The sequence below is a fragment of the Anomaloglossus baeobatrachus genome, chromosome 5, assembly GCF_048569485.1.
Source record: "Anomaloglossus baeobatrachus isolate aAnoBae1 chromosome 5, aAnoBae1.hap1, whole genome shotgun sequence".
NCBI classification, from domain to species: domain Eukaryota; kingdom Metazoa; phylum Chordata; class Amphibia; order Anura; family Aromobatidae; genus Anomaloglossus; species Anomaloglossus baeobatrachus.
Window position 1 is genome coordinate 5,026,491 of NC_134357.1, and position 17,584 is coordinate 5,044,074.

Below are 17,584 nucleotides of genomic sequence, written 5' to 3' on the forward strand. Positions count from 1 at the left end.
AGGGAGCCCTCTGTGTGGTATGATCCACTGTAGGGAGCCCTCTGTGTGGTATGATCCACTGTAGGGAGCCCTCTGTGTGGTATGATCCACTGTAGGGAGCTCTGTGTTTGGTATGATCCACTGTAGGGAGCCCTGTGTTTGGTATGATCCACTGTAGGGAGCCCTGTGTTTGGTATGATCCACTGTAGGGAGCCCTGTGTTTGGTATGATCCACTGTAGGGAGCCCTGTGTTTGGTATGATCCACTGTAGGGAGCCCTCTGTGTGGTATGATCCACTGTAGGGAGCCCTGTGTTTGGTATGATCCACTGTAGGGAGCCCTCTGTGTGGTATGATCCACTGTAGGGAGCCCTCTGTGTGGTATGATCCACTGTAGGGAGCCCTCTGTGTGGTATGATCCACTGTAGGGAGCCCTCTGTGTGGTATGATCCACTGTAGGGAGCCCTCTGTGTGGTATGATCCACTGTAGGGAGCCCTCTGTGTGGTATGATCCACTGTAGGGAGCCCTCTGTGTGGTATGATCCACTGTAGGGAGCCCTGTGTTTGGTATGATCCACTGTAGGGAGCCCTGTGTTTGGTATGATCCACTGTAGGGAGCCCTGTGTTTGGTATGATCCACTGTAGGGAGCCCTCTGTGTGGTATGATCCACTGTAGGGAGCCCTGTGTTTGGTATGATCCACTGTAGGGAGCCCTCTGTGTGGTATGATCCACTGTAGGGAGCCCTCTGTGTGGTATGATCCACTGTAGGGAGCCCTCTGTGTGGTATGATCCACTGTAGGGAGCCCTCTGTGTGGTATGATCCACTGTAGGGAGCCCTCTGTGTGGTATGATGCACTGTAGGGATCCCTCTGTGTGGTATGATCCACTGTAGGGAGCCCTCTGTGTGGTATGATCCACTGTAGGGAGCCCTCTGTGTGGTATGATCCACTGTAGGGAGCCCTCTGTATGGTATGATCCACTGTAGGGAGCCCTCTGTGTGGTATGATCCACTGTAGGGAGCCCTCTGTATGGTATGATCCACTGTAGGGAGCCCTCTGTGTGGTATGATCCACTGTAGGGAGCCCTCTGTATGGTATGATCCACTGTAGGGAGCCCTGTGTTTGGTATGATGCACTGTAGGGAGCCCTCTGTGTGGTATGATCCACTGTAGGGAGCCTTGTGTTTGGTATGATCCACTGTAGGGAGCCCTGTGTTTGGTATGATCCACTGTAGGGAGCCTTGTGTTTGGTATGATCCACTGTAGGGAGCCCTGTGTGTTTTATGATCCACTGTAGGGAGCCTTGTGTTTGGTATGATCCACTGTAGGGAGCCCTGTGTTTGGTATGATCCACTGTAGGGAGCCTTGTGTTTGGTATGATCCACTGTAGGGAGCCCTCTGTATGGTATGATCCACTGTAGGGAGCCCTCTGTGTGGTATGATCCACTGTAGGGAGCCCTCTGTATGGTATGATCCACTGTAGGGAGCCCTGTGTATGGTATGATCCACTGTAGGGAGCCCTGTGTATGGTATGATCCACTGTAGGGAGCCTTGTGTTTGGTATGATCCACTGTAGGGAGCCCTCTGTATGGTATGATCCACTGTAGGGAGCCCTCTGTGTGGTATGATCCACTGTAGGGAGCCCTCTGTATGGTATGATCCACTGTAGGGAGCCTTGTGTTTGGTATGATCCACTGTAGGGAGCCCTCTGTATGGTATGATCCTCTGTAGGGAGCCCTCTGTGTGGTATGATCCACTGTAGGGAGCCCTCTGTGTGGTATGATCCACTGTAGGGAGCCCTCTGTTTGGTATGATCCACTGTAGGGAGCCCTGTGTGTGGTATGATCCACTGTAGGGAGCCCTGTGTGTGGTATGATCCACTGTAGGGAGCCCTGTGTGTGGTATGATCCACTGTAGGGAGCCCTGTGTGTGGTATGATCCACTGTAGGGAGCCCTGTGTGTGGTATGATCCACTGTAGGGAGCCCTGTGTGTGGTATGATCCACTGTAGGGAGCCCTGTGTGTGGTATGATCCACTGTAGGGAGCCCTGTGTGTGGTATGATCCACTGTAGGGAGCCCTGTGTGTGGTATGATCCACTGTAGGGAGCCCTGTGTGTGGTATGATCCACTGTAGGGAGCCCCCTGTGTGGTATGATCCACTGTAGGGAGCCCTGTGTGTGGTATGATCCACTGTAGGGAGCCCTGTGTGTGGTATGATCCACTGTAGGGAGCCCTGTGTGTGGTATGATCCACTGTAGGGAGCCCTGTGTGTGGTATGATCCACTGTAGGGAGCCCTCTGTGTGGTATGATCCACTGTAGGGAGCCCTCTGTGTGGTATGATCCACTGTAGGGAGCCCTCTGTGTGGTATGATCCACTGTAGGGAGCCCTCTGTATGGTATGATCCACTGTAGGGAGCCCTGTGTGTGGTATGATCCACTGTAGGGAGCCCTGTGTGTGGTATGATCCACTGTAGGGAGCCCTGTGTGTGGTATGATCCACTGTAGGGAGGTTTCAGATTGTGACTGGTCAGTTGTTTCCTCCTCACTCACCTGTAAGGAGACGGAGCCTTTGCCCCATTTTAAAGTAGACAGCTGGAATGAGACCTCTCCCGCAGAGTCGGTCTCGTACGTCTCTTCCGTGGTCTCTCCTTGGACTGTGCAGCGGAGTAGAACCTTTTTACCACCGATACGGTTTCCATCATAAGACTCCAGCACCAACTGAGAAAACACAAATGTGGTATGAAAGGGGCTCTCCATTCACTGTTATGCTTGTAGGAAGGGGGTCTTCACATTAGGCTGATTACAAGGTGTCCTCGTCTGAGACCCCCAGAAAAAACACTCGGGGAATACCTGGCAGTACCTGCTCAGACCCCTGCAGTGCCCCCACAGGGAAGGTGAAGTAATGCATGGTGGCCATTCACATCAGAGAGTGTAATGCAGGAGGGGTCCTCAGAGAGGCGCTCTCCACTCACCTTGCCTCTGTATGGTGCCCCGGGCTGGTAATAGCGCTTAGTGCCTGTAAATGTTATCTTGGTGAGCTGGGCCTGAAGGCTGATGATCTTGATAGGAGCGCTGAACGTCACCCCTGATGAGAAGAAACATGGTGATACCACCAAACCGGAAAGTGACATGGACAGAGGACCCCCAACATCAACTGCCCGATACCCCGCTCCCACCAACTCTATGTGACCCCTGATCCACCTACTCATTGTTACCCTCTGTCCACTCACATTAACTCTATGTGACCCCCTGACGCACCTACTCATTTACCCCCTGTCCACCCCCCGACGAAGGCTATTGCCGAAACGTGCGTTGCTTGGGACCTGGCGCCATTCCAGCAGTGACTAAGTGCTTTAAGGTTGCCTATATTTTTTCCTACATGTCAGTGTATTACACTTCCTTTTCGCAGGGGCTCTCATACATTGGTCACTGGGTGAATTGACACATTGTAACTTGTGAACAGGTATTTCCGATTGTTGGCGTTACCTCTCTGTCGCTCTGGTACGCCATCTTGTGCACTTTCTTTGTTATTACACCCCATTTTTTTTTTCATTTTTGTCACAATTAAGATAATTTATTTTACTCTGTTTCTGATTCTCTTCTGTGGATTGCTTATCATATTTAATTCTGAATCAGTATATCCCTAGTTATTGCCGAGCAGTGGGTGGTGGTTTATATTCTGATACTGAGAGACCATTATACATAGATATAGATATAACGCTCTACACAGGACACAGGCTGATATGTACTATTGTTACCCCCTATCCACCCCATCATCTCTGTGTGATCCCCCTTACCCACCTACTCATTGTTACCCACTGTCCACCCCATCAACTCATTGTAACCCCCATCCCACCCTCACCTTGTTACCCCCTCCCCACTCCCATTAACTCTATGTGACACCCAAATTTGTCCCTTGTCCACCCCTCATTGTTACCCCCTTTCCTCCCCCATCAACTCATTGTAACCCGCAACCCCACCTTGTTACCTCCTCTCCACTTCCACCAACTCCATGTGACCCTCTCCCCACCCCCACCCAGCGCCTCTGACTCCCCCCTGAGACCCCCTTTGCACACACATGTCCCGGGTGGGATTTGATGACATGGTGACGAGTGGTCGGCCCGCGGAGGCCGTGCGGCGGTGATCCTGGTTACCTGTGCCGTCCTCCTCCACGGACGCCTCCACCTCCAGTTGTCTCTGGTAGTTGTAATCTCGAAGTCTGAACTGGGATAAATCCAGCTCTACGGTCAGCTTCCCGGAGCGGTCAGTCTGTGAAGAGAGGGTCAATATTAGGTTCACAGAGTCCGGGCCCTAAATTGTGGCTCCATCAACAGCACACATAAGTATTCACGTTACCCGCTATTTATGCAGGCACTAATGAAGAGAAGCCGTTTATTCATGGCCTCCCCCTTAACTAAGGCAAGTGCCAGCAGCCAGCAGGCGAGATTCATTGCTCTTTACAATTTCTTATACATCTTTACTTTTCAGGGTTACATGTTCTCGAGACTGAGGGTGTAGACCTAAATCCAGGAGTGTCCTCTGCATCCAACACGGATGGGACTAGAGAAGGGTGGATCGTTTCACGGGATTCCGATCCTGATCAGTGCTCTCAGCTGGCTCCAGGGCAGTGGTCCCTCGCAGATCTAGGCCGGTGATCCTTGGCGGCTCCAGGTCTGTGGTCCCAGGTGGCTCCAGGTCAGTGGTACTGTCTGTCTGTGTATACTGTCTGTCTGTGTATACTGTCTGTCTATACTGTCTGTCTATACTGTCTGTCTATACTGTGTCTATACTGTCTGTCTATACTGTGTCTATACTGTCTGTCTATACTGTGTCTATACTGTGTCTATACTGTCTGTCTATACTGTCTGTCTATACTGTGTCTATACTGTGTCTATACTGTCTGTCTATACTGTGTCTATACTGTCTGTCTATACTGTGTCTATACTGTCTGTCTATACTGTGTCTATACTGTCTGTCTATACTGTGTCTATACTGTCTGTCTATACTGTGTCTATACTGTCTGTCTATACTTTGTTTGTCTATACTTTGTTTGTCTATACTTTGTTTGTCTATATATACTATCTGTCTGTGTATACCGTCTGTCTGTACATCCTATCTATCCATTCATCTTCTCTTTCTATCTATCTATACATCCTTCCTAGATCTCTATACAAAATTCTATATGCCTCATTATGAAAGTGAACACATAGTATAGTCATTTATTTTTTATTTTTTACTGTGTGCGGTGTGGTAGTGGGCTATATACCAGGATAGGTGGCTATATACCAGGATGGGGGGCTATATACCAGGATGGAGGCTACAGTATAAACCAGGAAGGGGGGCTATATACCAGGATGGAGGCTATATACCAGGATGGAGGGCAATATACCAGGATGGGGGGCTATATACCAGGATGGAGGCTACAGTATAAACCAGGAAGGGGGGCTATATACCAGGATGGAGGCTATATACCAGGATGGAGGCTATATACCAGGATGGAGGCTACATACCAGGATGGAGGCTACATACCAGGATACAGTGCTATATACCAGGATGGAGTCCTATATACCAGGATGGGGGGCTATATACCAGGATGGGGGGGCTATATATCAGAATGGGGCAATGATGGGGCCATGTATACCAGGATGGGCAATGATGGGGTCATACTGTATATACCAGGCTATATCCATGATCGGGGTCATACACCAGGATGGGGCCATGATGGGGGTCATATACCAGGATGGGGCCATGATGGGGGTCATATACCAGGATGGGGCCATGATGAGGAGATATACCATCATGGGGTCATGATGGGGATATATATACCTGGATGGGGCCATAATAGTGGACATATTTACCAGGATATAGCTATGATGGGGTCATACACCAGGATGGGGCCATGATGTGGACATATTTACCAGGAAGTGGCCCAGGATGGGGGACATTACTACACAATAAAAGGGGGAGGGGGGCAACTTGTGTCTTTATAGGATTTAGAATGCTACAATGGCCCATACATCTGACGAGGGGGGAGGGGGGGAGGGGGGGCCCAGGCTCAATCTCTGCAATCTCTATACACTTCTATGGGAGCATGAAAAATACGCACTTGTATTTTTAAATGCAGAATAAAAGTTTTTTTGTAGCAAAAAAATATGGATTCACATCTGCAGTAAAAACGCATGAAATAACGGGGAGCACGCCAAAAACCCCACAGCAAACCGGATAATCAGAGGCGATTGTTACTGCATCGTGTGGTGCGGATCCTGAGAAAACGCTGAAAAACCGCAGCATTTACACTGCGTGTGAACACGGCCTCAGACACAGATTCTTATTACATTTTCTATGGGTTTAATGGAGAAAGATAATCAATCGCGCCATTTACCACTCCCCATAAATAATGTGATCGCTGTTATTCCAGTCGTTACAATTACAGGAATACAATCCTCTGTTATTTGCTGATTTGTGATGTTTTGATAATTCTTTAAAAAAGCGCATAAAAATGACGACTGTAATAGATCTTTATTATTTTTTAGTAATTTCATAGGAAGAAAAAATCTTTCTTTTCTTCTTCCTCAATTATACAGGGATATAGAAATGCCCTGCTATGTACAATGTATCGCTATGTACAATGTATCGCTATGTACAATGTATCTCTATGTACAATGTATCGCTATGTACAATGTATCTCTATGTACAATGTATCGCTATGTACAATGCATCGCTATGTACAATGCATCGCTATGTACAATGTATCGCTATGTACAATGTATCGCTATGTACAATGTATCTCTATGTACAATGTATCGCTATGTACAATGTATCGCTATGTACAATGTATCGCTATGTACAATGTATCTCTATGTACAATGTATCGCTATGTACAATGTATCGCTATGTACAATGTATCGCTATGTACAATGTATCGCTATGTACAATGTATCGCTATGTACAATGTATCGCTATGTAAAATGTATCGCTATGTACAATGTATCGCTATGTACAATGTATCGCTATGTACAATGTATCGCTATGTACAATGTATCTCTATGTACAATGTATCGCTATGTACAATGTATCGCTATGTACAATGTATCGCTATGTACAATGTATCGCTATGTACAATGTATCTCTATGTACAATGTATCGCTATGTACAATGTATCGCTATGTACAATGTATCGCTATGTACAATGTATCGCTATGTACAATGTATCGCTATGTACAATGTATCGCTATGTACAATGTATCTCTCTATGTACAATGTATCGCTATGTACTATGTATCTCTATGTACAATGTATCGCCATGTACTATGTATCTCTATGTACAATGTATCGCTATGTACAATGTATCTCTATGTACAATGCATCGCTATGTACAATGTATCTCTATGTACAATGTATCACTATGTACAATGTATCGCTATGTACAATGTATCTCTCTATGTACAATGTATCGCTATGTACAATGTATCGCTATGTACAATGTATCTCTCTATGTACAATGTATCTCTCTATGTACAATGTATCGCTATGTACAATGTATCGCTATGTACAATGTATCGCTATGTACAATGTATCGCTATGTACAATGTATCGCTATGTACAATGTATCGCTATGTACAATGTATCTCTATGTACAATGTATCGCTATGTACAATGTATCGCTATGTACAATGTATCATATGTACAATGTATCGCTATGTACAATGTATCGCTATGTACAATGTATCTCTATGTACAATGTATCGCTATGTACAATGTCTCTCTATGTACAATGTATCGCTATGTACAATGTATCTCTATGTACAATGTATCGCTATGTACAATGTATCGCTATGTACAATGTATCGCTATGTACAATGTATCGCTATGTACAATGTATCTCTCTATGTACAATGTATCGCTATGTACAATGTATCTCTCTATGTACAATGTATCGCTATGTACAATGTATCTCTATGTACAATGTATCTCTATGTACAATGTATCGCTATGTACAATGTATCGCTATGTACAATGTATCTCTCTATGTACTATGTATCGCTATGTACAATGTATCTCTCTATGTACTATGTATCGCTATGTACAATGCATCGCTATGTACAATGTATCTCTATGTACAATGTATCGCTATGTACAATGTATCTCTCTATGTACAATGTATCTCTCTATGTACAATGTATCTCTATGTACAATGTATCGCTATGTACAATGTATCGCTATGTACAATGTATCGCTATGTACAATGTATCGCTATGTACAATGTATCGCTATGTACAATGTATCGCTATGTACAATGTATCGCTATGCACAATGTATCGCTATGTACAATGTATCGCTATGTACAATGTATCGCTATGTACAATGTATCGCTATGTACAATGTATCGCTATGTACAATGTATCGCTATGTACAATGTATCTCTATGTACAATGTATCGCTATGTACAATGTCTCTCTATGTACAATGTATCGCCATGTACAATGTATCGCCATGTACAATGTATCGCTATGTACAATGTATCGCTATGTACAATGTATCGCTATGTACAATGTATCTCTATGTACAATGTATCGCTATGTACAATGTCTCTCTATGTACAATGTATCGCCATGTACAATGTATCGCTATGTACTATGTATCGCTATGTACAATGTATCGCTATGTACAATGTATCGCCATGTACAATGTATCGCTATGTACAATGTATCGCTATGTACAATGTATCTCTATGTACAATGTATCGCTATGTACAATGTATCGCTATGTACAATGTATCATATGTACAATGTATCGCTATGTACAATGTATCTCTATGTACAATGTATCGCTATGTACAATGTCTCTCTATGTACAATGTATCGCTATGTACAATGTCTCTCTATGTACAATGTATCGCTATGTACAATGTATCTCTATGTACAATGTATCGCTATGTACAATGTCTCTCTATGTACAATGTATCGCTATGTACAATGTATCTCTATGTACAATGTATCGCCATGTACTATGTATCTCTATGTACAATGTATCGCTATGTACAATGTATCTCTATGTACAATGCATCGCTATGTACAATGTATCTCTATGTACAATGTATCACTATGTACAATGTATCTCTCTATGTACAATGTATCTCTCTATGTACAATGTATCGCTATGTACAATGTATCTCTCTATGTACAATGTATCTCTCTATGTACAATGTATCGCTATGTACAATGTATCGCTATGTACAATGTATCGCTATGTACAATGTATCGCTATGTACAATGCATCGCTATGTACAATGTATCGCCATGTACAATGTATCGCTATGTACAATGCATCGCTATGTACAATGTATCTCTATGTACAATGTATCGCTATGTACAATGTATCTCTCTATGTACAATGTATCTCTCTATGTACAATGTATCGCTATGTACAATGTATCTCTATGTACAATGTATCGCTATGTACAATGTATCGCTATGTACAATGTATCGCTATGTACAATGTATCGCTATGTACAATGTATCGCTATGTACAATGTATCGCTATGCACAATGTATCGCTATGTACAATGTATCGCTATGTACAATGTATCGCTATGTACAATGTATCGCTATGTACAATGTATCGCTATGTACAATGTATCGCTATGTACAATGTATCGCTATGTACAATGTATCTCTATGTACAATGTATCGCTATGTACAATGTCTCTCTATGTACAATGTATCGCTATGTACAATGTATCTCTATGTACAATGTATCGCTATGTACAATGTATCGCTATGTACAATGTATCGCTATGTACAATGTATCGCTATGTACAATGTATCTCTATGTACAATGTATCGCTATGTACAATGTATCGCTATGTACAATGTATCTCTATGTACAATGTATCTCTATGTACAATGTATCTCTATGTACAATGTATCGCTATGTACAATGTATCGCTATGTACAATGTATCGCTATGTACAATGTATCTCTATGTACAATGGATCGCTATGTACAATGTATCTCTCTATGTACAATGTATCGCTATGTACAATGTATCTCTCTATGTACAATGTATCGCTATGTACAATGTATCTCTATGTACAATGTATCGCTATGTACAATGTATCGCTATGTACAATGTATCGCTATGTACAATGTATCGCCATGTACAATGTATCTCTCTATGTACTATGTATCGCTATGTACAATGTATCTCTCTATGTACTATGTATCGCTATGTACAATGTATCGCTATGTACAATGTATCGCTATGTACAATGTATCTCTATGTACAATGTATCTCTATGTACAATGTATCTCTATGTACAATGTATCTCTATGTACAATGTATCGCTATGTACAATGTATCGCTATGTACAATGTATCGCTATGTACAATGTATCGCTATGTACAATGTATCTCTATGTACAATGTATCGCTATGTACAATGTATCGCTATGTACAATGTATCTCTATGTACAATGTATCTCTATGTACAATGTATCTCTATGTACAATGTATTGCTATGTACAATGTATCGCTATGTACAATGTATCTCTCTATGTACTATGTATCGCTATGTACAATGTATCTCTCTATGTACTATGTATCGCTATGTACAATGTATCTCTCTATGTACTATGTATCGCTATGTACAATGTATCGCTATGTACAATGTATCGCTATGTACAATGTATCGCTATGTACAATGTATCGCTATGTACAATGTATCGCTATGTACAATGTATCTCTATGTACAATGTATCGCTATGTACAATGTATCGCTATGTACAATGTATCTCTATGTACAATGTATCTCTATGTACAATGTATCTCTATGTACAATGTATCGCTATGTACAATGTATCGCTATGTACAATGTATCGCTATGTACAATGTATCTCTATGTACAATGGATCGCTATGTACAATGTATCTCTCTATGTACAATGTATCGCTATGTACAATGTATCTCTCTATGTACAATGTATCGCTATGTACAATGTATCTCTATGTACAATGTATCGCTATGTACAATGTATCTCTATGTACTATGTATCGCTATGTACAATGTATCGCTATGTACAATGTATCTCTCTATGTACAATGTATCGCTATGTACAATGTATCTCTATGTACTATGTATCGCTATGTACAATGTATCGCTATGTACAATGTATCGCTATGTACTATGTATCGCTATGTACAATGTATCGCTATGTACAATGTATCGCCATGTACAATGTATCGCTATGTACAATGTATCGCTATGTACAATGTATCGCTATGTACAATGTATCGCTATGTACAATGTATCGCTATGTACTATGTATCGCTATGTACAATGTATCGCTATGTACAATGTATCGCTATGTACAATGTATCGCTATGTACAATGTATCGCTATGTACAATGTATCGCTATGTACAATGTATCGCTATGTACAATGTATCTCTATGTACAATGTATCGCCATGTACAATGTATCGCTATGTACAATGTATCGCTATGTACAATGTATCTCTATGTACAATGTATCGCTATGTACAATGTATCGCTATGTACAATGTATCTCTATGTACAATGTATCGCTATGTACAATGTATCTCTATGTACAATGTATCTCTATGTACAATGTATCTCTATGTACAATGTATCTCTATGTACAATGTATCGCTATGTACAATGTATCGCTATGTACAATGTATCTCTATGTACAATGGATCGCTATGTACAATGTATCTCTCTATGTACAATGTATCGCTATGTACAATGTATCTCTCTATGTACAATGTATCGCTATGTACAATGTATCTCTATGTACAATGTATCGCTATGTACAATGTATCTCTATGTACTATGTATCGCTATGTACAATGTATCGCTATGTACAATGTATCTCTCTATGTACAATGTATCGCTATGTACAATGTATCTCTATGTACTATGTATCGCTATGTACAATGTATCGCTATGTACAATGTATCGCTATGTACTATGTATCGCTATGTACAATGTATCGCTATGTACAATGTATCGCCATGTACAATGTATCGCTATGTACAATGTATCGCTATGTACAATGTATCGCTATGTACAATGTATCGCTATGTACAATGTATCGCTATGTACTATGTATCGCTATGTACAATGTATCGCTATGTACAATGTATCGCTATGTACAATGTATCGCTATGTACAATGTATCGCTATGTACAATGTATCGCTATGTACAATGTATCGCTATGTACAATGTATCTCTATGTACAATGTATCGCCATGTACAATGTATCGCTATGTACAATGTATCGCTATGTACAATGTATCTCTATGTACAATGTATCGCTATGTACAATGTATCGCTATGTACAATGTATCTCTATGTACAATGTATCGCTATGTACAATGTATCTCTATGTACAATGTATCGCTATGTACAATGTATCTCTATGTACAATGTATCTCTATGTACAATGTATCTCTATGTACAATGTATCGCTATGTACAATGTATCGCTATGTACAATGTATCGCTATGTACAATGTATCTCTATGTACAATGTATCTCTATGTACAATGTATCTCTATGTACAGTGTATCGCTATGTACTATGTATCGCTATGTACAATGTATCTCTATGTACAATGTATCTCTATGTACAATGTATCTCTATGTACAATGTATCTCTATGTACAATGTATCGCTATGTACAATGTATCGCTATGTACAATGTATCGCTATGTACAATGTATCGCTATGTACAATGTATCTCTATGTACAATGTATCTCTATGTACAATGTATCTCTATGTACAGTGTATCGCTATGTACAATGTATCTCTATGTACAATGTATCTCTATGTATAATAAACACAAAAAAACTGAGCTGAAACAATGTTCAGTAAACATGCAACATTAAGCATGTGAATTGCAGCCTAAAGACTAGAAAAAAACCAAAGAGAAAATTGCATGAAAAATACCCTGACTATAAATAAATAAATTGCAAGTGCTTAATAACAGGGTACTTAGTGTATACATTTTTGCAAAAAGGTAAAAAGCTGTCTCACCTCGTCACGGTGCCCCCATCTGAGACAGTCCCTAACCTACTAAAGTTAAAAACATTATCAATACCTGACTTGTGTCATGTCAAACTCCAATATGAATGGTGGCAAGTGGTCAGCTGTGTCCCAGATTAAATACATGCTTAATGTTGCATGTTTACTGAACATTGTTTCAGCTCAGTTTTTTTGTGTTTTTTGTCTGTTATCTTGCTTTTTTGCAAGTTGGGGGCGCAGCCCTCCTAATACTGAGACTGAACAACTAATTGCGTCTCACTTCACTGTGTATTTAATCTGGGACACAGCTGACCACTTGCCACCATTCATATTGGAGTTTGACATGACACAAGTCAGGTATTGATAATGTTTTTAACTTCAGTAGGTTAGGGACTGTCTCAGATGGGGGCACCTTGACGAGGTGAGACAGCTTTTTACCTTTTTGCAAAAATGTATACACTAAGTACCCTGTTATTAAGCACTTGCAATTTATTTATTTATAGTCAGGGTATTTTTCATGCAATTTTTCTCTTTGTTTTTTTTCTATCTCTATGTACAATGTATCGCCATGTACAATGTATCGCTATGTACAATGTATCGCTATGTACAATGTATCGCTATGTACAATGTATCGCTATGTACAATGTATCGCTATGTACAATGTATCTCTATGTACAATGTATCGCCATGTACAATGTATCTCTATGTACAATGTATCGCTATGTACAATGTATCGCTATGTACAATGTATCTCTATGTACAATGTATCTCTATGTACAATGTATCGCCATGTACAATGTATCTCTCTATGTACAATGTATCACCATGTACAATGTATCTCTATGTACAATGTATCGCTATGTACAATGTATCTCTATGTACAATGTATCTCTATGTACAATGTATCGCCATGTACAATGTATCTCTATGTACAATGTATCGCTATGTACAATGTATCGCTATGTACAATGTATCGCTATGTACAATGTATCGCCATGAACAATGTATCGCCATGTACAATGTATCGCCATGTACAATGTATCTCTATGTACAATGTATCTCTATGTACAATGTATCGCTATGTACAATGTATCGCTATGTACAATGTATCTCTATGTACAATGTATCTCTATGTACAATGTATCGCCATGTACAATGTATCTCTCTATGTACAATGTATCGCTATGTACAATGTATCTCTATGTACAATGTATCTCTATGTGCAATGTATCTCTATGTACAATGTATCGCTATGTACAATGTATCGCTATGTACTATGTATCGCTATGTACTATGTATCGCTATGTACTATGTATCGCTATGTACTATGTATCGCTATGTACAATGCATCGCTATGTACAATGCATCGCTATGTACAATGCATCGCTATGTACAATGTATCGCTATGTACAATGTATCTCTATGTACAATGTATCTCTATGTACAATGTATCTCTATGTACAATGTATCGCTATGTACAATGTATCGCTATGTACAATGTATCTCTATGTACTATGCATCGCTATGTACAATTTATCGCTATGTACAATGTATCTCTATGTACAATGTATCTCTATGTACAATGTATCGCTATGTACAATGTATCTCTATGTACAATGTATCGCTATGTACAATGTATCTCTATGTACAATGTATCTCTATGTACAATGTATCGCTATGTACAATGTATCGCTATGTACAATGTATCTCTATGTACAATGTATCTCTATGTACAATGTATCGCTATGTACAATGTATCTCTATGTACAATGTATCTCTATGTACAATGTATCGCTATGTACAATGTATCGCTATGTACAATGTATCGCTATGTACAATTTATCTCTATGTACAATGTATCTCTATGTACAATGTATCTCTATGTACAATGTATCTCTATGTACAATGTATCGCTATGTACAATGTATCTCTATGTACAATGTATCTCTATGTACAATGTATCGCTATGTACAATGTATCTCTATGTACAATGTATCTCTATGTACAATGTATCGCTATGTACAATGTATCGCTATGTACAATGTATCTCTATGTACAATGTATCTCTATGTACAATGTATCTCTATGTACAATGTATCGCTATGTACAATGTATCTCTATGTACAATGTATCTCTATGTACAATGTATCGGTATGTACAATGTATCGGTATGTACAATGTATCTCTATGTACAATGTATCTCTATGTACAATGTATCGCTATGTACAATGTATCGCTATGTACAATGTATCGCTATGTACAATGTATCTCTATGTGCAATGTATCTCTATGTACAATGTATCGCTATGTACAATGTATCGCTATGTACTATGTATCGCTATGTACTATGTATCGCTATGTACTATGTATCGCTATGTACAATGCATCGCTATGTACAATGCATCGCTATGTACAATGCATCGCTATGTACAATGTATCGCTATGTACAATGTATCTCTATGTACAATGTATCGCTATGTACAATGTATCTCTATGTACAATGTATCGCTATGTACAATGTATCTCTATGTACAATGTATCTCTATGTACAATGTATCTCTATGTACAATGTATCGCTATGTACAATGTATCTCTATGTACAATGTATCTCTATGTACAATGTATCGCTATGTACAATGTATCGCTATGTACTATGCATCGCTATGTACTATGCATCGCTATGTACAATGTATCTCTATGTACAATGTATCTCTATGTACAATGTATCTCTATGTACAATGTATCTCTATGTACAATGTATCGCTATGTACAATGTATCGCTATGTACAATGTATCGCTATGTACAATGTATCTCTATGTACAATGTATCTCTATGTACAATGTATCTCTATGTACAATGTATCGCTATGTACAATGTATCTCTATGTACAATGTATCGCTATGTACAATGTATCTCTATGTACAATGTATCTCTATGTACAATGTATCTCTATGTACAATGTATCGCTATGTACAATGTATCTCTATGTACAATGTATCGCTATGTACAATGTATCGTTATGTACTATGCATCGCTATGTACTATGCATCGCTATGTACAATGTATCTCTATGTACAATGTATCGCTATGTACAATGTATCGCTATGTACAATGTATCGCTATGTACAATGTATCTCTATGTACAATGTATCTCTATGTACAATGTATCTCTATGTACAATGTATCGCTATGTACAATGTATCTCTATGTACAATGTATCGCTATGTACAATGTATCTCTATGTACAATGTATCGCTATGTACAATGTATCTCTATGTACAATGTATCTCTATGTACAATGTATCTCTATGTACAATGTATCTCTATGTACAATGTATCTCTATGTACAATGTATCTCTATGTGCAATGTATCTCTATGTACAATGTATCGCTATGTACAATGTATCGCTATGTACAATGTATCGCTATGTACAATGTATCGCTATGTACTATGTATCGCTATGTACTATGTATCGCTATGTACAATGTATCGCTATGTACAATGTATCGCTATGTACTATGTATCGCTATGTACAATGTATCGCTATGTACTATGTATCGCTATGTACTATGTATCGCTATGTACAATGCATCGCTATGTACAATGTATCGCTATGTACAATGTATCTCTATGTACAATGTATCTCTATGTACAATGTATCTCTATGTACAATGTATCTCTATGTACAATGTATCGCTATGTACAATGTATCTCTATGTACAATGTATCGCTATGTACAATGTATCTCTATGTACAATGTATCGCTATGTACAATGTATCTCTATGTACAATGTATCTCTATGTACAATGTATCTCTATGTACAATGTATCTCTATGTACAATGTATCTCTATGTGCAATGTATCTCTATGTACAATGTATCGCTATGTACAATGTATCGCTATGTACAATGTATCGCTATGTACAATGTATCGCTATGTACTATGTATCGCTATGTACTATGTATCGCTATGTACTATGTATCGCTATGTACAATGTATCGCTATGTACAATGTATCGCTATGTACTATGTATCGCTATGTACAATGTATCGCTATGTACTATGTATCGCTATGTACTATGTATCGCTATGTACAATGCATCGCTATGTACAATGTATCGCTATGTACAATGTATCTCTATGTACAATGTATCTCTATGTACAATGTATCTCTATGTACAATGTATCGCTATGTACAATGTATCTCTATGTACAATGTATCGCTATGTACAATGTATCTCTATGTACAATGTATCGCTATGTACAATGTATCTCTATGTACAATGTATCTCTATGTACAATGTATCTCTATGTACAATGTATCGCTATGTACAATGTATCGCTATGTACTATGCATCGCTATGTACTATGCATCGCTATGTACAATGTATCTCTATGTACAATGTATCTCTATGTACAATGTATCTCTATGTACAATGTATCGCTATGTACAATGTATCTCTATGTACAATGTATCTCTATGTACAATGTATCGCTATGTACAATGTATCTCTATGTACAATGTATCGCTATGTACAATGTATCTCTATGTAAAATGTAT

The 17,584-nt window shown here is 39.6% G+C and overlaps 1 protein-coding gene across 1 annotated transcript in view; it reads right to left on the reverse strand.

Annotated features, from left to right (window-relative positions):
• The window catches only part of LOC142310604 (alpha-2-macroglobulin-like protein 1), a 291,878-nt gene that overhangs the window by 222,108 nt on the left and 52,186 nt on the right, over positions 1 to 17,584 (reverse strand). The window contains exons 9-11 of the mRNA XM_075348122.1: positions 4,132 to 4,246; positions 2,950 to 3,062; positions 2,528 to 2,695 (exon numbers count right to left, since the gene is read on the reverse strand). Coding sequence (XP_075204237.1) covers positions 2,528 to 2,695; positions 2,950 to 3,062; positions 4,132 to 4,246 — 396 coding nt within the window. The remainder of the gene's footprint in view (positions 1 to 2,527; positions 2,696 to 2,949; positions 3,063 to 4,131; positions 4,247 to 17,584) is intronic.